The following is a 23,501-nucleotide window of genomic DNA, read 5'->3' on the forward strand; positions in this document are numbered from 1 at the left end:
GATGTATTGAGGATATATCCGGGTTGCTGATGGATCACAACTCGTTACGATGATTGGCTCTGCCGGTCCTGGCCCATAGCCAATGGGGGAAGTCTAGGGGCGTGGCCCTGACGTCATGGGAAGGTGACATCTGTAAGTAGATGATTGGATCTGCTGGCTTTAGCCACAGCCAATGGGGGGACGAGTCAGGGGCGCGGTCCTGGGAGCGTACGATGGAGTCTAGAAGATTCCATGGAGGTTAACCAGGATTGGTGGAAAGGTACCACGTGACCCGGGTATTAAAAGGGGTGGAGACGGACAACACGTGGTCAGATCTGGAACGAACGGAGGGTGAGGCCACGCTGGAGCGGGGTCCAGGCTGCCACGTGGTCCAGGCTGCCACGTGGTCCAGGCTGCCACGTGGTCCAGGCTGCCACGTGGTCCAGGCTGCCACGTGGTCCAGGCTGCCACGTGGCCGCGCGCGTCTCTCTCTATCCCTCTCACACTGTCTGTCAGCAGCGTGAAGGAGTAAGATAGGAGTTGTTGTGAACGAAAGACAAATAAAGACCCAGATTCCAGAAGTCGCTTCCACGACCTTTATTAAATATACATTGTCAGTAGACCCCCCCATACGCAAGCCGTACGCTTGGGCCGTAGCCTGCCACAAGCGCCTTGGTGACGTCACCGTCACTTATTGGCGAATGGCTGTTGTTGTTGTTGAGTGACAGAGTGGGTGAGTGACTATGTGAGTCTGTATTGTGAACTTATTTCGCACCTTCACATAGCCAACCTTGCTAATCGGAGGGTGGGTGAGCGTGTGGGTGGGTGACTATGTGAGTCTCGGTGTGTGTGTGTGTGTTCTTTTGCACACTAATCGGAGAAGGACAATAGACTAAACGCGTACAGGAGGTGTCATGGTGTCACGTTTGTTTGCATGTTCACCACAAGTCGTGTGTGGTTAATGCAGGGCTTGATTCCTTGCTAAAGCTGTGTATCTAGTTGGCGTTTGAACATCCTCAAATCTTGTTACTCAATTTTAACCCACTTCCCAATGTGGTATCGACTGCAAACGTGGTATGCTTATGTCATACTGAGGACATTACTATATTCTATCAAAAAAATTAAACATTCTTTTTTATGTGTTATGTTTCGGCTTGGGTCTAATTGTCCTGGAGTCGTGGAGTTCTGCCATTTCTCGTACGGTACATTTCATTAAAGCGTCTTTAATAAAAGTATTTTTAATATTACTAATGTTTCATACTTTGATACTGGCAAAAAGATCCCATGATAGAGCACGTTTGGTCTGCATGTCTCACCACAAGTCAGGTGTGGTTAACGCAGACCCTCCATGCCTTGCAAACGCTGTATCTATTTGGTGTTGAACATCTTAGTAGAACTCCGAGTATTTACGCCATGAAGGATAAAGCCTTTTTTAATCAATCGATAATTATAATAATATAATAATTAATAATATAATCAATCAATAATATATTCATAATATTTATATTCATAATGTTATTGATTGATTCCTCTGTTTGGCCTGGCATTTGACAACATTTGACAGCGATGATTGTTATCCGGACAATTACGATGACAACAATGATGACGACAATGATGACGACAATGACAAATATGACAACGATGGGGTGATAGGGACGACGCAGGCGTTGAAAGTGAATGCAATGTTCTATTTCAGGCACTGGAGCCGCCGGGGCCTTCGGACAACTTAAACCAACGGCCACCTCGATGGCAACCAATCCGTTTGTGTCCAACTTTGGGCAGGCAAGTCCCCATACACACAGACAAAGTTACCCCGTGTAGCCTCTAACAGACTGTAGGGGCAAGTGCTGTGAGTAGCGAGTAGCAGCAGCATCTATGAAGGTACACAGACAAAGATCCCCCGTGTAGCCTCTAACATACTGTAGGGGCAAGTGCTGTTAGTAGCGAGTAACAGCAGCACCTATGAAGGTAGACACAGACAAAGATCCCCCGTGTAGTCTCTAACAGACTGTAAGGGCAAGTGCTGTTAGTAGCGAGTAACAGCAGCACCTATGAAGGTAGACACAGACAAAGATCCCCCGTGTAGTCTCTAACAGACTGTAGGGGCAAGTGCTGTTAGTAGCGAGTAACAGCAGCACCTATGAAGGTAGACACAGACAAAGATCCCCCGTGTAGCCTCTAACAGACTGTAGGGGCAAGTGCTGTTAGTAGCGAGTAACAGCAGCATCTATGAAGGTAGACACAGACAAAGATCCCCCGTGTAGCCTCTAACAGACTGGAGGGGCAAGTGCTGTTAGTAGCGATTAACAGCAGCACCTATGAAGGTAGACAGACAAAGATCCCCCGTGTAGCCTCTAACAGACTGTAGGGCAAGTGCTGTTAGTAGCGAGTAGCAGCAGCAGCTACGAAGGCTACCGGCACTGTGGCACACGAGGGGGTGGGTGGACAGCACCACGCCCGGCCGCCTTTGTCTCCCCAGTGGCGATGTTTACACACCGCACCGGGTACTCATTTGAGGCTGAGTCGACCGAGGGGAGGCCCAGGACCGGTTCAGGTGTTGTTGGGGCCGCCGGGTTCATAGCACAGCGCACTAACCACTATGCTAACATTCCCCACGCACGCGCATGCACGCCGACACGCACCCACACGCACATTCGCCCGTAGCACGTGCCCGCGCACGTGTGTGGGAGGATGAGGGTGTTGTTCCTCGAGGGTGTCTGTGTGTGTGTGCGTGTGTTGTGTGCGTGTGTGTGTTTGCGGTGGGCGTGTGTGTGTGTGCGTGCGTGCGTGTGTGCGTGCGTGTGTGCGTGTGTGCGTGTGTTGTGTGTGGCGTGTGTGCGTGGGTCGTTGTGGTGTGGGTGTGCGTGTGGAGCGTGTGTGGTGCGATGTGTTGTGTGTGTGCGTGCGTGTGCGTGTGTGGTGCGTGCGTGTGTGGCGTGTGTGTGCGTGTGTGGTGCGTGTTGCGTGTGTGTGCGGGCGTGTGCGTGCGTGTGTGTGCGTGTGTGCCGCGTGGGCGTGCGTGTCGCGTGCGTGCGTGCGTGTGTGCGCGTGCGTGCGTGCGTGTGTGCGTGCGTGTGTGCGTGTGTGCGTGCGTGTGTGTGCGTGCGTGTGTGCGCGTGCGTGCGTGTGTGTGCGTGTGCGTGCGTGTGCCTGCGTGTGCGTGCGTGCGTGTGTGTGCGTGGAGCGGTAGTGGTAGCGGTTGTTAGCGCGTTGCACTGCAAACCCAACAGAGACCCGAGTTCATCAATTCCTGCTCATGACCAATAACAGTGGCGACTATTTTTAGCTGTCCTGGGCCTCTCCTAGGTCGACTCAGCCACCTCGTGTGCAGTGCCCAGCTTCATAGGTGCTGCTCGCTGGCAGTACTTGCCCCAACAGCCCGTGCGGGCTATACGGTTGGGATCTTTGGCTTCATCTTTTTGGGCCTGTCCCGTCACCTCCTACCCCCTGTGAGCTTTCAACACTTCACGTGATTAAAATTAAATCAAATGTATTTGAGCAGGTAAGGCCCCCACTGAACTGTGTAGCTCTTTCTCAGACGTGACCTGATGATGGACACTTGTGTTGCGCCCGAAACGTCGTTATTTATTTTATTTTCTACCTACGTGACTTTACCGAAAGAACCAAAGAGTATCGACCCCATCACCTCCTGTAGACCAGGCGAGGTAGTTAACATCTCCTAGCGACCGTGATAATAAGAGAGAGACGCAGACTCCAAATATACAGCAGCAGCAGGAGGCATCGTCAGGGTCGGGATGGAAACCCACCACCTCCTGCAGACCAGGCGAGGTACAGTGATACCTCGGTTCACGAACGCTTCTGTTCACGAACAACTCGGTTCACGAACAATGGGGATGGCGGTTGACTTGTCGTCGTGTATCTGTGTGGTGCAGGGACCAAATCAGTCAAGCAGTGGAGCTACGAATCCCTTCCTTTAGCTGCCCCTGCTGCTTCCCAGTGCCCTGCTGAGGTCGGGTCGCCTGCGGAGGTGCAGTGAGGGCAGCAGGGCACTCGCCCTCCCTGCCGCCGTCCCCCACCTCCACTGGCACGCACTGACCAGCGTGGGGAAGTATGGTCAAATAGCCCCCGCCACCCATCCAGCATTGGATTGACAAGACAAACTGCGCGTGCTCATCACTACAACACTCATCACTGCAACACTCATCACACTCATCACTGCAACACTCATCACACCCATCACTGCAACACTCATCACACTCATCACTGCAACACTCATCACACTCATCACTGCAACACTCATCACACTCATCACTGCAACACTCATCACACTCATCACACTCATCACTGCAACACTCATCACTGCAACACTCATCACTCATCACTGCAACACTCATCACTGCAACACTCATCACTGCAACACTCATCACTGCAACACTCATCACACTCATCACTGCAACACTCATCACTGCAACACTCATCACACTCATCACTGCAACACTCATCACCGCAACACTCATCACTGCAACACTCATCGCACTCATCACTGCAACACTCATCACTGCAACACTCATCACTGCAACACTCATCACACTCATCACTGCAACACTCATCACTGCAACACTCATCACACATCACTGCAACACTCATCACTGCAACACTCATCACACTCATCACACTCATCACTGCAACACTCATCACACTCATCACTGCAACACTCATCACACTCATCACTGCAACACTCATCACTGCAACACTCATCACACTCATCACTGCAACACTCATCACTGCAACACTCATCACATTCATCACTGTCCCACTCATCACTGCAACACTCATCACTACAACACTCATCACTGCAACACTCATCACTGCAACACTCATCACACTCATCACTGCAACACTCATCACTGCAACACTCATCACACATCACTGCAACACTCATCACTGCAACACTCATCACACTCATCACACTCATCACTGCAACACTCATCACACTCATCACTGCAACACTCATCACTGCAACACTCATGGAGAGGCAGCTCCATGAGAATTGATCAATTAACTACCTTGAGTCAATCAATCACCGTGGAAACCAAACTTGTATAGGTTCAAGTCAATAGGTTGTATAGGTTCAGGTCAAGATTAACACTGCTCAGTGAGTGCACGCGTGTGTGTACATGTACATGTGTGTGCACGCGTGTGTGTGTGTGCACGCGTGTGTGCACATGTGTGTGCACGCGTGTGTGTGTGTACGAGGTGTGTGTGTACGAGGTGTGTGTGTACGAGGTGTGTGTACGCGTGTGTGTGTAGGAGGTGTACGTGTGTACGAGGTGTGTGTGTGTACGTGTGTACGTGTCTACGAGGTATGGGTGTTTGTGCGTATGTACGTACCTGTGTGGTTGGTCTGTGGTCGGTCTGTGGTGTGTGTACGCAAGTCTGTGTGTGTGTACCCGTGTGTGTGTGTGTACCCGTGTGTGTGTGTGTACCCGTGTGTGTGTGTGGGGAGCGGTAGTGTGGCGGTTAGCGCGCTGCGCTATGAACCTGGCGACCCAGGTTCGATCCCCGCACACGGCCAACACCGGTGACAATTATCTGAACCGGTCCCGGGTCTCCCCTAGGTCGACTCAGCCTCAAATGAGTACCTGGTGCGATGTGTAAACATCGTCACTAGGGAAACAAAGGGGGCCGGGCGTGGTGTTGGCCACCCACCCCCTCATGTGCCGTGCCGGCCTTCATGAGCGCTCGCTAACAGCTCTTGCCCCAACAGTCTGTGAAGGCTACACGGGGGATCTTTGTATGTGGAGCAGTTTTGTGGCAGTCAGAGCGCTGCGCTACGAACCCTGCCACCCAACTTTGATTCTCGCTCACCGCCACCAACACAAGTGACAATTATATGGACCGATTCTCGGCCTCCCCTAGGTCGACTCGGCCTCAAATGAGTTCCTGGTTCTGATGTGTGTTTTCCCCCACTAGGAAGACAAAGGCGGCCGGGGCGTGGTGCTGGCCACTCACCCCCTTGTGCACCGTGCCGGCCTTCATAGGTGCTGCTCGCTAACAGCACTTGCCCCAACAGTCCGCTCAGGCTATACGGGGGATCTTTGTGTATGTACATGGGGAGCGGTAGCGCAGCGATAGAAACCCAAGTTCGATTCCCGCTCACGGCCTCCCAACACCGGTAACGATTATCTAAACCGGTCCTGGGCCTCCCCGAGGTCAAACTCAAGAGAGTACCTGGTGCGGTGTTCAAACATCGTCACTGGGGAGACAAAGGCGGCCGAGCGTGGTGCTGGCCACCTCACCACCCCCTTGTGAGCTGTGGCGGCCTTCATAGGTACTGCTCGCTAACAGCACTTGCCCCAACAGCCTGTTAAGGCTTACACGGGGATCTTTGTCTTTTTAATGTTTGTGTGCGTGCCGTGTGTGTACGTGTGCGCGTGCTGTGTGTGTACGGGCTGTGTGTACGTGTGCTGTGTGATGTTTGTGTGTGTGGTGTGTACATGTGTGCCGTGTGTGTGATGTGTGTGTGTACACGTGTGCCGTGTGTGTGATGTGTGTGCGTACGTGCACACGTGTGTGTCATGTTTGTTAGTCTGCCGTGTGTGTGTGTTTATCTGAGCGTTGGTTTCTTTGTTCAGCAACATATTTGCTTCATCAATTAAAATATGTTTTGCTTGTGAGTTACAACGATTTGCTAATAGTTGCTGATGATCTGGCTCAAGTTATGCATAGGCTATTGTGTGTGGCGAGTGAGTGTGTGTAGGGGGTTAAGGGATCTCTGTTAATTAATTTCGCTTCTGTTCCACTACGCGATGACCTCGACGTGATGGCGACGGCCATGGGAGATGGCGATGGTTACGGTGACGGCTACATTAGCTGCAGCGGTGAGGGTGGCGGCGGCGGTAATGGGGAGGGTGGTGGTGGTGATGATGGAGAGGTTGGTGGCAGCGGCGATGGTGGTGATTATGGTGGTGGTGGTGATGGTGGTGGTGATGGTGGTGATGGTGGTGGTGATGGTGGAGGTGATGGTGGTGATGATAATGATGGTGGTGGTGGTGATGATGGTGGCGATGATGAAGAGAGTGGTGATGATGAAGAGAGTGGTGATGATGATAGTGGTGGTAGTGATGGTGGCAGTCACCATGGTGCTTACAGTAGAATCTGCTGCAGGCAATCAGTTGCTCACAGTAGAATCTGTCTTTGCTGCAGGCAATCAGTTGCCAACACTGAAATCTGTCTGCTGCAGGCAACTGATTTCCCATAGCAGAATCTGCCTTTTCTACAGGCAACGGGTTGCTCACAGTAGAATCGCCGGTGTTGACTTGCGTTCGTTAGCGGCGTTCATCCCTCCCTGTGTCCGTCCTTCTGTGCGTCCGTCCCTCCGATCGACACCACGGGAGACGCCGGGCGGTGAGCGAGCCTCAGCCCCACCCTGTGCTTGTTTGAGCAGCCTGGGACGAGCAAGCGGGACGTCGTCTTCGCTACGCCCGTTGGTGTCTCTGCGATCGTTGCGCTTTCAGTAGCGTCGCTGTTGCTCTACGCTCAGCGCCGTTTAGAATCGAGGGAGGGCCACGGTTCATGCGGCCGCCACTGCCACCGCTGTTGGGAATTGCTCTGCCAGACGCTTTAGCTCTCGACGGCGACGACGACTTTGTTGCTTCTGAACGTTTTTCCCGGCGTCCGCGGGCCGGTTGGCCGCACCACCGGCGTGCGCAGAGCCGGGCCCCAAGCACTGGTTTGATTTTTACTTTGTATATTTTTTTTCGTTGCGGTTCGCTGCGGTGGGGTTTTTCGTTTTGTTCCGCCGCCGATTGGCAGTGCCGAGCGATCCCAAGAACCCCAAATCGCGGCGTTGCTCGCCCCACCAAACGAAAACAACCAGGGGCTGGGCTGCCCGCACGCCGTTGTTCTTCCACTGCACTAAACCGAGCCGCGCCGCGTCGGCGTCACGTGACACGAACATTCCTGGGCCCTCCTCTGCTTGGCCGCCCCTGGTCCTGCTTGCCCCCCCCCTCTCCCCCTCTCCCCCACTCCCTCCCGTCTTCTCGCGAGGCTCGGGGTAGCACGGTTCGGTTCCAGCTCGAAAAAAAAAATTTCCAGTGTAAAAACAAAACTACCCAGAACTGTGACGCGTGGAGGGGGGGGGGGGGGGTCGTTTCACCGATTTATATTTTGTTGTTCAAGTTTCGCGCGATTTTACAAACCACCGAATTGCGTGGATGGGGAGAGAGGTGGAGAGGTGAGACGCCGCTCGATGTCCGGCGCGATGTCTCTCCCTCCCGGCGCCACCGCCGCCGTCATCACCACCATCACCAACATCACCAACATCATCATTACCCATACTCTTTGGTTCTTTCGGTAAAGTCACGTAGGTATAAAATAAATCATAACGTTTCGGGCACAACACAAGCATCCATCATCACGTGATTTATTTTATTTTCTACCAACGTGACTTTACCGAAAGATCCAAAGAGTATGGATTCCTGCAGTCACGAAAGCTTCAAATCAAAATCATCATTACCATCACGATCATCAACACCATCAGCTGCGTGCATCTTTCCTCCATCTTTCCGTCCATGGCGGTGGAACTTCTCTCTCCTCTCTCTCCTCTCTCTCGGTGCGCGTGCGACCGTCGCCCCGTATTGAGCCTCCAGGGGGAAGCTTGAGCTGGGATGAATTAAAATGGAATTGTGAACAATTGTCGCCATGCGCGTCGCTTCCCGTCGCCGCGGAGAGTGTGAGCTCGGCGTTGGGGGTGCAATGGCCAACACTAGATGCGCATGCGTGTGCGTGCGTGCACGTGTCAGCGAGCCTTTGACACTTCACCTGGCCTCAAAGTGCACCTCGCCTGGCACAGGCGCCGTGGTGATGTCATCGTCACTTAGTGGCGAATGGCGGCTGTTAGTATTCGTGCGTGTGTGGAGTAAACGATAACGATTCACAACTGGTCTTTGCGTTAGGCCTTGTGACGATCTGACCAAGATGCGTTTTCATGAGTTTCCCCTCCGACCGACCCGACAAGGCCAATCCGAATGAAATTGTGACGCGTTCAACGGCGAACGTGCAGATTGCACGTCGAGTTGCAGCCAGGGTTAGCATTGCCCTACACAATCGGATGAACTAAAACTATCCCTTTGTGTTTCATTATGTTACCGGGTAAGGCCCACACTGAGCTTTGCGGCTCTTTTTAGAAGAAACTTGGCTGCCACAAATATGATAGCTCAGCCAAGTGGCTTATCATCATCACGTGAAAACGTATTGCAGAGATGTAAAGAGACCAATAGAAACCCACAGCGACCCATACTCTAAACTATTTTATTTTACCGGGTAATGCCCCACTGAGCTATATCGCTCTTTTTCAGAAGCGACCTGGCTATCACAAATGATATCTGAACCAAGTGGATTATCGCAGAAATGTATCGCAGCCGAAATACTCAAACACGTTTCTAAATGTGGATGTAAAAACCGGGGGACCCAGACAAAAATCCACGCGACCATGGGAAGAACATGCAAACTCCCAATATACAGCAGGCATCGGGGTTGGGATCGAACCCACAACCTCCTGTATACTATCTTCTTGGTTTTTTCGGTAAAGTCACGTAGAAGGGAAGTAATAAAATAATAAAACATAATAAAATAATAAAAATAAAACTGTATACTAGGCAAGGTAGTTAACATCTAGCCACAGTGGCAAAACGAAGACGACCCCACAGCGGCTGTGGTCTCTGCGGATGGTCGAGGGGAGACTGTTGGAGGTGATGTTTGAGGTTGTGATTTGGTGCGTTCTCACAGGGGGCGGTCGAGGACAAAGCGGAGGGGCCGAGTGGACTCGGCGCGTTTTATAGGGGGTTGCTTAGGCGGTGGCTAGGAGATGTTATCTCCCTCGCGTGGTATGCAGGAGGTCATGGGTTCGATCCCGACCCTGACGCCTGCTGTATATTTGGAGTTTGCGTGTTCTCCCTGTGGTCGCATGGATTTTTCTCCAGGTCCTCCACTGTTTTCCTCCACATTTAGAATCGACATCACCACGCGTTTAGAGTGTTTGGCTACTGCTAGAAATGTCTATATGAGGAGAAGCCACTTCATTGAGCTATCATTTGTGGCCAAGCCACTAATAAAAAAGAGCTACATAGCTCAGTGGACCTCACATGGTAAATACAATTGTTCCGTACAGATGTAGTGTATTAAATTACTCACACTGACACAGAGTAACAGGTCACCTGCTTACACTTTATTAATCCTACACTCACTCTCACCACAACAACCACCATTCGCCACTAAGTGGCGGTGACGTCACCACGACGCTTGTGCCAGGCTATGTGCACCTTGAGGCCACATGAAGTGTCGAACGCCCGCTGGCAGGAGGTCACGGGGCAGACCCAGATGCCACCGGTCGACTGACTGAGACGAGTGGCTGATGCACCACCTGTGCCCCCTACTGTGCAAACTTTCTGTCTTTTAGCCACCCGGCGCTCCGCTCGTTGTTGTGAGCATCGCTTCTCCGCCCTCTGTTGTTGGAGGGCGACTGCCTCCAACTGCCCAGCAGCGTCCTTCACGAGCCTCCTCCACAGAGGTCGATATTGACACCGCTGGTACCAGTCATCGGCAAGTCCACTCAGCTCCACATTCTCCTGTACCACGTCACTCCATCTCCTCTGTCGCCCGTGCCAAGCCGGTTTAGCCCCCTCTATCCGTGCGAACAAAAGCTGTTTAGGCATGCGGTGACTGGGCATGCGGGCTACATGACCCAGCCAACGCAGCCTTGCCTGCCGGAGGAGCTCACCGATGGGACTTTGCCCAGATCTTTCAAGGAATTGTGAGCTCACACAATCCAGCATGGTTAAACCCAGGATGGATCCTAGGCAGGCCAGCCTAAATTTTTCCAATTTGCGAAGATGCTCCATTAGGGGGGTCCACGTTTCGCAAGCGAATAGTAGGGATGGAATGAGCGTGGCCGAGAAGACTTGAAGATTCGTGCGGAGCGACAGACCAGGTAGCTTCCACACAGCGTTACGCAGCCGATGAAAAAATAATGCCGCTCGACTGATTCTGAGTGAGACCTCTGCTGTCAAACCGGAGCCAGTCATGAGCACACTGCCCAGGTATAGGAAACTTCCAATCTCTCCACAACTGCCCCATCACAGATTGGGAGCTGTGGAGGTGGGTTGCCCGATGGTACAAAATACCCAGGCAGGTGCTTAGTTTTGGTGGGGCTTATGGTAAGGCCCCACCTCTTAGTGGCATGCTCCAGGTTCAGCAGCAGCGCCTCCAACTCCTCCTCTGAGTGAGCGGCAATTACTAGATCATCGGCATACATAACATGGTTGACCAATAGGGAGCCATCCCTTGACTGCACCCGGGCATCGATCAGCCTCACATTGTATCTGTACCAGATGGAAATTCCTCTGGTACAGCCACCAAAGGCTTCATGGACTACGTGGTCAAAAAATATGTTAAATAATGTGGGAACCGGAGGACATCCCTGTCGCACCCCAAGGTGTACAGGGAAAGGCTCTGACTCCCGGCCATGTAGTTTTACCCGGGCCCGCTCACCATCATGAAGGTCCTTAATGATCGTGAGCAGAGGGTCAGGGACTCCGAAAGCACGAAGAACAACCCCGAGCCCAGGCCTACTGATGGTATCATAGGCCTTGACCAGGTCAATAAAGCAGAGATGTCGGTCTTGTTGGAATTCCCCACACCTCTCCTGTAGCAGACGGACAGAAAATATAGCATCTGTGCAGAACCACCCCTTCCAGAAGCCGCATTTGGGCTCCGTAAGCCTCTCCTCAGCGTGCCTAGCAAGGCAATGTTGAATAATCCTTGCCAGGACCTTTCCTGGCACACCGAGGAGTGAGATGCCCCTATAGTTGGAACAGTCTGTGCGGTCCCCCTTCTTAAAAAAGGGGACCACCAGGGCATCCTTCCAATCCTGCGGAACCCGTCCAGCGGTCCAGACTGTTGTTATGGTGTCATTTAGGGCAGTATATGCACAAACGCCACCCTCCCTCAGCATTTCGCTTGGGAGATCATCTCTGCCCGGTGCCTTTCCTGGTCTCGGACTCTGGATCACCTTCAGTACTTACTCAACCGATGGCACCTCAGCCAGCCACTCACAGGGGGTGACTTCCTCCAATATTTGAGGCACCGCAGCCTCAGCAGGGTCATCCCCACTTTGTCCCACGATGTTTTCCATGTCGAGGGATTTCCCCTCCCCCAGGACCTCACATAAATGCTCAGCAAATCTGCAAACCTGTTCCTGGGGGATCACCGTTTTTTTCTCATAATGAAGGTAAAAGGTGTGGTGCTGCAAGTTACTTTTTTGATGGAGGGCCGTCGAGGCAGACTCCATCTCCTCAGCAACCCGCGACCACCACCCATCCTTGCAGCGCCTCACAGCTCTCCGAGCCAAGGCTGCGGTAAGCCTCCTCATTCACTGACGTGGGATGCTGTAGACCAGGGGTCCTCAAACTACGGCCCGCGGGCCACATGCGGCCCGCCGAGGACATTTATCCGGCCCGCCGGGTGTTTTTTCCGCCACTGCCTCTCTGTTACTTTTTTTCTGCATGAGAAGGACGGTCATTGGTGGAAGAGGGAGAGGGGGCGGAGTTCCCCCCAATCAGACTGCATTGATGGGCAGTGCAGTCTGTATGTCTCTGTGTGGGCAAAGTTATTGCTGGTATATTGTTTTTGTAGCGTTGTATATATATTGGTATTTTACTAATAGCAATTTTGACTCCCTAGGAAACAATGATGTCAAGAAAGAGAAAAATTGACTCGGAGTGTAGGATATTCAAAGAACAGTGGACTTATGATTACTTTTTCATGCAGTACAAGGAAAGAGATGTGTGTCTGATATGCCAGAATATAGTGTCTGTGTTCAAAGAATACAATTTACGTCAACACTATAAAACTCAACATAAAGATAAATATGCTTGTTTGGTCGGAGAAGTGAGAAAAGATAAAATATTAAAACTGAAAAACACATTAACAACTCAGCGAAATAGTTTTGTGAAGCAGAAGCAGCTAAATATTTCATCACTGCGAGCAAGTTTTCAAGTTGCCAAGCTAATAGTGTGCACTGGCAGACCATTCGTGGAGGGAGAATTTGTTAAAGAATGCCTTCTTTTTGTTGCCAAAGAGATGTGTCCAGAGAAGGCCGATTTATTTAGTACAGTGAGTCTTTTAGGACCTACAATTACACGGAGGATTGAAGAAATGGGAGACAATTTGCATCAGCATTTGCAAAACTCCACAAAAAAACTTTCCTATTTTTCCTTGGCACTCGACGAAAGCAATGATGTTCGTGATTCTGCACAACTTCAAATTTTTATTCGTGCGACGAATGACTATTTTGAAGTCACAGAAGAGCTTGCTGCACTGCAAAGCATCAAAGGAACAACTACAGGAGAGGATATCTTTCGATTTAAAGCTTTCGTGACTGCAGGGATTCATCTTCTTGGTTCTTTCGGTAAAGTCACATAGAAGGGAAGTAATAAAATAATTCTCACGACGTTTCGGCCACAACGCAAGCAGCCGTCTTCAGGTGAAAACTAGGTCTGTTGGGGAGACAGCGTCTGAATGAAACAGCACACGAGCTTGGAGCATATATAAGCTGGGTTGGAAGCGGAGGAAAGAGCGCCTTGACAAAATAATTTCAATATCAAGAGGAATTTAGCATATTTATGGGAAATGCAGGAATGTGATTCGTACTACATATGCTCGTGCTGCATATGTAGTACTAATAATATTCCTGCATGTCCCATAAATATGCTAAATTCCTCTTGATATGCAAATTATTTGTCAAGGCGCTCTTTCCCCCGTTTCCAACCCAGCTTATATATGCTCCAAGCTCGTGTGCTGTTTCATTCAGACGCTGTCTCCCCGACAGACCTGGCTTTCACCTGAGGACGGCTGCTTGCGTTGTGGCCGAAACGTCGTGAGAATTATTTTATTATGTTTTATTTTTATTATTTTATTACTTCCCTTCTACGTGACTTTACCGAAAGAACCAAGAAGAGAGGATATCTATGAAAAGGTTTGCCAAACTGTGAATGGTTTGGAGCTGAACTGGGCTAAACTAGCCAGTGTGACAACTGATGGTGCTCCTAGCATGGTGGGGTCTAAGAAAGGAGTAATTGCTCGCATTAACCAAGAGATGGACAAACATAACCATTCTCATCCAATAGCCATACACTGCCTCATCCACCAACAATCGCTGTGTAGTAAATCACTGAAGTGGGACTCGGTTATGAAATTTGTGGTATCTTGTGTTAACTTCATTAGAGCTCATGCACTAAACCACAGACAATTTCAGGCATTTCTGTCTGAGCTAAATGTTGACTATGAAGATGTTCTGTATCACACAGAAGTCCGTTGGCTGAGTCGAGGGAGAGTTTTGAAACGTTTCTATGACTTACTTCCACAGATTACAGCTTTTCTGCTTTAAAAAAACAAAGAAGTACCAGAGCTCAATGATGCAGAATGGAAATGGCACCTTACCTTTCTGACAGATGTAACAGAGCTACTCAACAGTTTCAATGTGCAACTTCAAGGAAAGGGGAAGCTCATCTGTGATATGCAATCACATGTCAAAGCATTTGAAGTAATATTAGGCCTCCTCATCAAACAAGTGAAGGAGGAAAACGTCTGCCATCTCCCCACAACTCAAAATCTGTTAGCGGAAAAAACCATTGGTTGCATTCCCAAACAAAACGTGTGGATTCACTGGAAAAATTGCAAAAGGAGTTCCAATTTGTATTTAAAGAGCTTCATCTCCATGAACAGGACATACAGCTTTTCCGTAACCCATTTTCTATTGACATTGAAAATGTGGATACAATTTACCAAATGGAACTGGCTGAACTGCAGAATTGTGACTCTCTGAAAGACGCATTCAAGTCAAGAAGCCTTCATAATTTCTATGCATCTCTCCCCTCTGAGACATATCCTCATCTCAGGAACCATGCACTCAAAATGGCAACCATCTTTGGCAGCACTTATGTCTGTGAACAGACTTTTTCCAGAATGAAACATTTGAAATCTCCAACCAGATCTAGACTAATGGATGCACACTTGCATCACTTGTTACGACTAGCAGTGACAAATATGGAACCGGACATTGACCATCTCATTAGCCAAAAGCAGGCCCATAGTTCCCATTGAAATACTGGCAAGTTTGTTGATTTAACTTTACTTGTTCTTCATTTTAAATATTGTATTTATTCCCGTTTTGTTTCTTCACTTCAAAATAAGATATATGCAGTGTGCATCGGAATTTGTTCATAGTTTTTTTTAACTATAGTCCGGCCCTCCAACGGTCTGAGGGACAGTGAACTGGCCCCCTGTTTAAAAAGTTTGAGGACCCCTGCTGTAGACGATTAGAGTGGGCCTGTCGCTTTTTCTCAGGTCTGGACCGCGTACCCAAAGCAGCCATTGCAGCTGCCTGAGTCACAGTCCTAAATCTCTCCCATTTACCCTCGACATCTGGAGGAGTGGGGGGCGATGCCAACCCCAGCCACAAGCGATGATGAAATTCTCGCTTGCAACTTTCATCAGCTAACTGAGACCAGGCCACCTTAGGTTGGAATGGGGTGTACACCCACCACCGGAGTAGAAAAATGGCAGGCGCATCTTACAGATGACAAGTCGATGGTCAGAGGGAAGATCAGCTCCACAGTAGGTCCTGGTGTCAAGGACATGGGCCCGCCTCCGCTGTTCCGTCACTATGTAGTCCAGCAGATGTTCTTGCTTGGACCCGGCATGCATCTATGATGTGTGGATGCGCTGATGCCGGAACAGCGTGTTGGTAATTACTTGCCCATTGGCTGCACAAAAATCTAGCAGCCTCCTGCCGTTGTTATTGAGCTGATCTGGCCCATGCCTTCCTATCACTCCAGACCAGGTGCCAGCATCATGACCAACTCGGGCATTGAAGTCACCCAACAAGATGACTCTATCCCGAGGGGCCACTTTAGCCAGCACCTGTGACAGGAGGTCATAGAAGGCATCTGACTCATCGGCCTTGCCTGCATCCCTCCACAGATGTTCGTCTTCGGTGGGGGCATAAGTAACCATGACCACCACTCCTCGCCTCCGGTTGATGGGAAGGTGAGCCCAAAGAAGCCTGTGGCTGACAGCTTCCCACACCTCACCGCCACGCTCCCACACCCCCTTCATTTTTTTGTTCAGAAGAAGAGCCACTCCCTGTTGTTTGGCAGTCTCCTGCCCCGAGTAGAGGACTGTCCACCCCTCATGGTGGCAGGAGCCAGAGCCGGTCAACTGGACCTCCTGAATGCCACAGAGATCCAGGCTGCACCGGTCCAGCTCCCGACAAAAGAGTGGCAGACTCTCTTCCGCAATGAGCATTCGAACATTCCACGTGGCCATCCGGAGTGGCTTTTTGTTGTTTCTGGAGGAGCCCCGAGGGTAAATGTTCAATCTCCAGGCTCCGCCAAATGGGGTTTGGCCAGGAGACGTCATAGACGCCTGTCTCCCCGGGGCCTCCGGCACAAGCTTATTAATTAGATATTTTAGACGTGGTTTAGTTATAATTTATTACCAACCCCTTGCACCCATCCAGAGCCCCCATTTAGCCGCTGTGGTGGCTACAAACGCCCTGAGGGGAATTGGCCCTACCCCCACCGCACTGTCCACGACAACGTTGCCCGTCCGGCACACTGCTTTTCCAACTACCCGCTCTCATCTACTCCGCACCTCGACTATTCTGCATCTCATCTACTCTGCACCTCACCTACTCTCTCCTATCTCGCCGCTGCCCCGTACCCACTCGCCCATCTGTCCCGGGCGGGGGGTTCAGCCAACACCCGCCCAGCGACGGCGTGAAGGACGAGGTCCTGTTGAGGGCTCGAGCGGCAGCGGCAAGATGTCTTCACTCTTGGTCCCCGAAAAACTCAACTTTGCTCATGCACACTCCCGCTTATATACTCCTTCTCATTCCGAGTCCTCACGTGCTCCCCACTTAAGCTGTCGCCTCCACTGCGCCTGTCGCACCCAGCGGCAGACACGCAGATCATCGCCCCCATCTCCTGTCGCTTCAGTGCCAACCGCCTGCCCCAGCACGCATGAGCAAGTGCGTGCGGCAGGTCCGTCACCGCGGGCAGAGCCGTTATCACCCAGGTTGGAAGATTGGTCCCAATGGGTTAGCAGAGCGAGGCCTCTTCTGTGCCGCAGGGGAAGCAGGACGTCCTGAGACATCAGTCGCTCTGCTCCTGTGGGCGGTACAGGACAACCCCCCTCACGCTCCGTTTCCCCAGGCGTGGCAGTCGGCTCGCCGGACACATCAGACATTGGCCGCATCGGATGTGGGGATGAATTGGCAGGACGAGGCAAGACATATTTTTAGCCGCGACGGATGCACGAACCAGCGCCGCTGGCCTAAACGAATACGTAAGCACTGCGGCCTCCGGACCTCAATAACCTCAACCGGCCCTTGCCAGGGATGGTACAGTTTAGGGGACGTGCCTAGGGGCACCTGAGGGCTGTGTAACCACGTCCTGTCACCTTTTTGCCAAGGAATCTCCAGCCCTCCCTGTCCCCGCGACTGCTCGTTTCCGTCCTGCCCGCGGGCCGAGTTGCTCCTGGCAGCCTCGCGGGCCAACCGCAGCCGCTCAAGCGTTTGCGCCATGGGGTTTGGCACTAGCGACCCCTTCTTGGAAGGGCGCAAGCCCAACTGGACCTGTAGCGGGGGTTCGGGGTCTCTCCCGTACATCAAGTAAAATGGTGAGAACCCCGTCGAGGCGTGAGGAGCTTGCCTGTAGGCAGCGAGAACACCTGGAATGTGAAGATCCCAGTCCGACTGGCCCATGGTCACCTGCTGGCATAGCATGGCCGTGATGGTCCTGTGCAACCGTTTGACCATCCCATCCGTTTGTGGGTAATAAGGTCAGGCACGTATTTTTTGCGTGCCCACAGAGTCACACACCTCCTGAAGCAACTTAGAGGATAAATTCCTGCCCTGATTCGTGAGGAGCTGCTCAGGGGCCCCCTTATCAAGAACGGAGCCATATAAAGAGGCATCGGCTATGGACGCGGCCGATTGGTCAGCCAGAGGCCAGGCCATAGGCCAACGGGTCAAGTATTCGACCCCCACGAGGAAGACCGGAAAGGGCCCCAAAATATGAAGGGCCACCAATTTATTCACCCGTGACACAACAATGGACTAAATGGCAAAATAACACACAGCGTTTACCGAAAGGGAACGCACACTGATCTATCTGAATGCAGATTCACATCATCACCCAGCTCAGAAATCCTCACTTATCAAGGCGCTCAAACATCGGGCTAAAACAGTGTCAGATGGTGAAAGTCTAGGGAGAGAGATTAAACATGTTAAAGAAGCAATACTACAGAATGGCTACAATAATGCTCAAATTAACAGAGAACTGAATGCCAAATCACGATCGCAAAGCAACACTTGCTGAAAGTGATCAGATTATTAAAACAATAAAAAAATACCATACATCTCAGGAGTAACTGACAAATTAGCCTGTGTTTTGCAAAAGCAAAACATTAAAATAAGATTTGGTACAGTGCACAAAATTCAAAAACTAGTATCTTGTACTATGGGGACCTCATTTGCCAGTAAAAATATGATAATTGGTTCTTTACCCTTCTATCTGGCAACAAAACTGACACCTTTTTGCAAGGAGTCATGTTTGCATAGACCGCAATACCTGCAGTCATAATACAAACAAAAGAACATAACTCTGATAATGTGCACTGTCCTTGAAGTTGATTGGTCCACACCCGAGACAGCTTTCCTTCGAGCCTAGTCTCATATGGGTTGGACCAGATGGTCCAACCCATATGAGACTAGGCTCGAAGGAAAGCTGTCTCGGGTGTGGACCAATCAACTTCAAGGACAGTGCACATTATCATTATCAGAGTTGTTTATTTTTGTTTGCATTTTGACTTCTTGTGTTGAGGTTATTGCAAACATGATGCCTTGTATAAAGGTGTCAGATTTTGTACCAGTTAAAAGGGTAAAAACCTATTACTAACTAATTACTAATCTACAACTCATTACTAATCATAACAATTGACTGATTACTAATCTATTATATAATTACAATACCCCCACTCCGCCTCAAATCACTGCACCTGATTAACTGATGATGACGTCACCCTGCTGCTGCTCTATTTAAATTGCCCGATGAAGCTGGATGATGTAATCACCAGCGAAACGTCGTACTACTCAAACATTGTCAATGTCGTGGATTCACTCTTCAACACACCGGTGGGCTAAAGTAGTGAACTATTTTGTCTTTTTTCTTCTTGGTTCTTTCGCTAAAGTCACGTAGAAGGGAAATAATAAAAGAATAAAAATTAAACAATTAAATAATTCTCACGACGTTTCGGCCACAACGCAAGCAGAGGACGGCTGTTTGCGTTGTGGCCGAAACGTCGTGAGAATTATTTTGTTATGTTTTTATTTTATTATTTTCCTTCTACGTGACTTTACCGAAAGAACCAAGAAGATGAATCCCTGCAGTCACGAAAGCTTTAAATCGAAATTTATTTTGTCTTTTGTTCAACGTGACACATGTTTGCTGATTGGCCGTGTCGGGTGGTGGAGGGTTACGACACAAAACTTCAAGTCTCAATTGGTTACGACACATTTATAAATAACGCGATCGAACCCAAAAACGTTTATTATGACGTCATTTCTACATGTGCGTTGCTGCCTTTTGTGACGTATCATCGTGTTTGGGATATGACGTCACGCGTCACCCGAGATCTCCGTCCATTACGCGAGGAAGGGGGGGGGGGGTCCCGCCTCGTGACGTCACGAAGGGGGGGGTCCCGCCTCGTGACGTCACGAAAGGGGGGTCCCCGCCTCGTGACGTCACGCAGGCAGCCCCGCCCCCAGGGGTTTAAATTCGCTGCCCCCGCGCGCTTCCTGGGCGCACGCGCACGGAGACGACTGCAGACGCGTGGTGAGAATCACACTCACTGACTCACTCACTGACTCACTCACTGACTCACTCACTGACTCACTCACTCACTGACTCACTCACTCACTGACTCACTCACTGACTCACTCACTGACTCACTCACTGACTCACTCACTCACTGACTCACTCACTGACTCACTCACAGACTCACTGACTCACTCACTGACTCACTGACTCACTCACTCACTGACTCACTCACTCACTGACTGACTCACTCACAGACTCACTCACAGACTCACTGACTCACTCACTGACTCACTCACAGACTCACTCACTGACTCACTCACTCACTGACTCACTCACTCACTCACAGACTCACTGACTCACTCACTCACTCACAGACTCACTGACTCACTCACTCACTCACTGACTCACTCACAGACTCACTAACTCACTCAATCACTCACAGACTCACTCAATCACTCACAGACTCACTCACAGACTCACTGACTCACTCACTCACTGACTCACTCACTCACAGACTCACTCACTGACTCACTCACTCACTGACTGACTCACTCACAGACTCACTGACTCACTCACTGACTCACTCACAGACTCATGACTCACTCACTCACTGACTCACTCACTCACAGACTCACTCACAGACTCACTCACTCACTGACTCACTCACTCACAGACTCACTCACAGACTCACTGACTCACTCACTGACTCACTCACTGACTCACTCACTGACTCACTCACAGACTCACGTGACTCACTCACTGACTCACTGACTCACTCACTGACTCACTGACTCACTGACTCACTCACTGACTGACTCACTCACAGACTCACTGACTCACTCACTGACTCACTCACTCACTGACTCACTCACTCACAGACTCACTCACTGACTCACTCACTCACTGACTGACTCACTCACAGACTCACTGACTCACTCACTGACTCACTCACAGACTCACTGACTCACTCACTCACTGACTCACTCACTCACAGACTCACTCACTGACTCACTCACTCACTGACTGACTCACTCACAGACTCACTGACTCACTCACTGACTCACTCACAGACTCACTGACTCACTCACTCACTGACTCACTCACTCACTGACTCACTCACTGACTCACTCACTCACTGACTGACTCACTGACTGACTCACTCACTGACTCACTCACTGACTGACTCACTCACTGACTAACTCACTGACTCACTCACTACTCACCATGACTCACATCACTGACTCACTCACTCACTGACTCACTCACTGACTCACTCACTCACTCACTGACTCACTCACTCACTCACTGACTGACTCACTCACTCACATCACTGACTCACTGACTCACTCACTGACTCACTCACAGACTCACTGACTCACTCACTCACTGACTCACTCACTCACAGACTCACTCACTGACTCACTCACTCACTGACTGACTCACTCACAGACTCACTGACTCACTCACTGACTCACTCACAGACTCACTGACTCACTCACTCACTGACTCACTCACTCACAGACTCACTGACTCACTCACTGACTCACTCACAGACTCACTGACTCACATCACTCACTGACTCACTCACTCACAGACTCACTCACTGACCTCACTCACTCACTGACTGACTCACTCACAGACTCACTGACTCACTCACTGACTCACTCACAGACTCACTGACTCACTCACTCACTGACTCACTCACTCACTGACTCACTCACTGACTCACTCACTCACTGACTGACTCACTCACTGACTCACTCACTGACTCACTCACTGACTCACTCACTCACTGACTCACTCACTGACTCACTCACTCACTGACTCACTCACTGACTCACTCACTGACTCACTCACTCACTGACTCACTCACTGACTCACTGACTCACTCACTGACTCACTGACTCACTCACTGACTGACTCACTGACTCACTCACTGACTGACTCACTGACTCACTGACTCACTCACTGACTGACTCACTGACTGAGTGATTCACTGACTGACTCACTGACTGACTCACTCACTGACTGACTCACTGACTGACTCACTGACTCACTCACTGACTCACTCACTGACTCACTGACTCACTCACTCACTGACTCACTCACTCACTGACTCACTCACTGACTCACTCACTCACTGACTGACTCACTCACTGACTCACTCACTGACTCGACTCACTGACTCACTCACTGACTGACTCACTCACTGACTCACATCACTCACTCACAGACTCACTCACTGACTCACTCACTCACTGACTCACTCACTGACTCCACTCACTCACTCACTGACTCACCACTCACTCACTGACTGACTCACTCACTCCTGACTCACTCACTGACTCACTCACTCACAGACTCACTCACTCACTCACTGACTCACTCACTCACTCACTGACTCACTCAATCACTCACAGACTCACTCACTCACTCACAGACTCACTCAACTCACTCACTGACTCACTCACTCACTGACTCACTCACTCATCACTCACTGACATCACTCACTCACTGACTCACTCCAACTCACTGACTCACTCACTCACTGACTCACTCACTGACTCACATCACTCACTGACTGACTCACTCACAGACTCACTGACCTCACTCACTGACTCACTCACAGACTCACTGACTCACTCACTCACTGACTCACTCACTGAACTCACTCACTGACTCACTCACAGACTCACTGACTCACTCACTCACTGACTCACTCACTCACAGACTCACTCACTGACTCACTCACTCACTGACTGACTCACTCACAGACTCACTGACTCCTCACTGACTCACTCACAGACTCACTGACTCACTCACTCACTGACTCACTCACTCACTGACTCACTCACTGACTCACTCACTCACTGACTCACTCACTGACTCACTCACAGACTCACTGACTCACTCACTCACTGACTCACTCACTCACCGACTCACTCACTGACTCACTCACTCACTGACTGACTCACTCACAGACTCACTGACTCACTCACTGACTCACTCACAGACTCACTGACTCACTCACTCACTGACTCACTCACTCACTGACTCACTCACTGACTCACTCACTCACTGACTGACTCACTCACTGACTCACTCACTGACTCACTCACTGACTCACTCACTCACTGACTCACTCACTGACTCACTCACTCACTGACTCACTCACAGACTCACTCACTGACTCACTCACTCACTGACTCACTCACTGACTCACTCACTCACTCACTGACTCACTCACTCACTCACTCACTGACTCACTCACTCACTGACTGACTCACTCACCGACTCACTGACTCACTCACTGACTCACTCACAGACTCACTGACTCACTCACTCACTGACTGACTCACTCACTGCCTCACTCACTGACTCACTCACTCACTGACTGACTCACTCACTGACTCACTCACTGACTCACTCACTGACTCACTCACTCACTGACTGACTCACTCACTCACTGACTCACTCACTCACTCACTGACTCACTCACTCACTGACTCACTCACTGACTCACTCACTCACTCACTGACTCACTCACTGACTCACTGACTGACTCACTCACTCACTCACTGACTCACTGACTCACTCACTGACTCACTCACAGACTCACTG

The 23,501-nt window shown here is 50.5% G+C and overlaps 1 protein-coding gene across 1 annotated transcript; it reads left to right on the top strand.

The window, feature by feature from the left end:
- Nucleotides 1–1,725: 1,725 nt before the first annotated feature.
- LOC133362943 (histidine-rich glycoprotein-like) lies at nt 1,726–6,318 on the top strand. Its single transcript, XM_061581922.1, has 3 exons — nt 1,726–1,761; nt 3,983–5,143; nt 5,212–6,318. The coding sequence occupies exons 1-2, from the start codon at nt 1,726–1,728 to the stop codon at nt 4,985–4,987; spliced, it is 1,041 nt and encodes a 346-aa protein (XP_061437906.1). The 3' UTR covers nt 4,988–5,143; nt 5,212–6,318.
- The last annotated feature ends 17,183 nt before the right edge of the window (nt 6,319–23,501 follow it).

This window comes from Lethenteron reissneri, unplaced genomic scaffold (genome assembly GCF_015708825.2).
Source record: "Lethenteron reissneri isolate LAM-NWPU_2019-01 unplaced genomic scaffold, ASM1570882v1 scaffold_1638, whole genome shotgun sequence".
Taxonomy (NCBI): domain Eukaryota; kingdom Metazoa; phylum Chordata; class Hyperoartia; order Petromyzontiformes; family Petromyzontidae; genus Lethenteron; species Lethenteron reissneri.

Bases quoted from the DNA above. Each gene is read 5' to 3' on its own strand.
- LOC133362943 (XM_061581922.1), top strand. From the start codon at position 1,726: ATGGCAACCAATCCGTTTGTGTCCAACTTTGGGCAG. The intron at 1,762-3,982 runs GCAAGTCCCCAT...CAGTGAGGGCAG, and splicing joins TTGTGTCCAACTTTGGGCAG to CAGGGCACTCGCCCTCCCTG.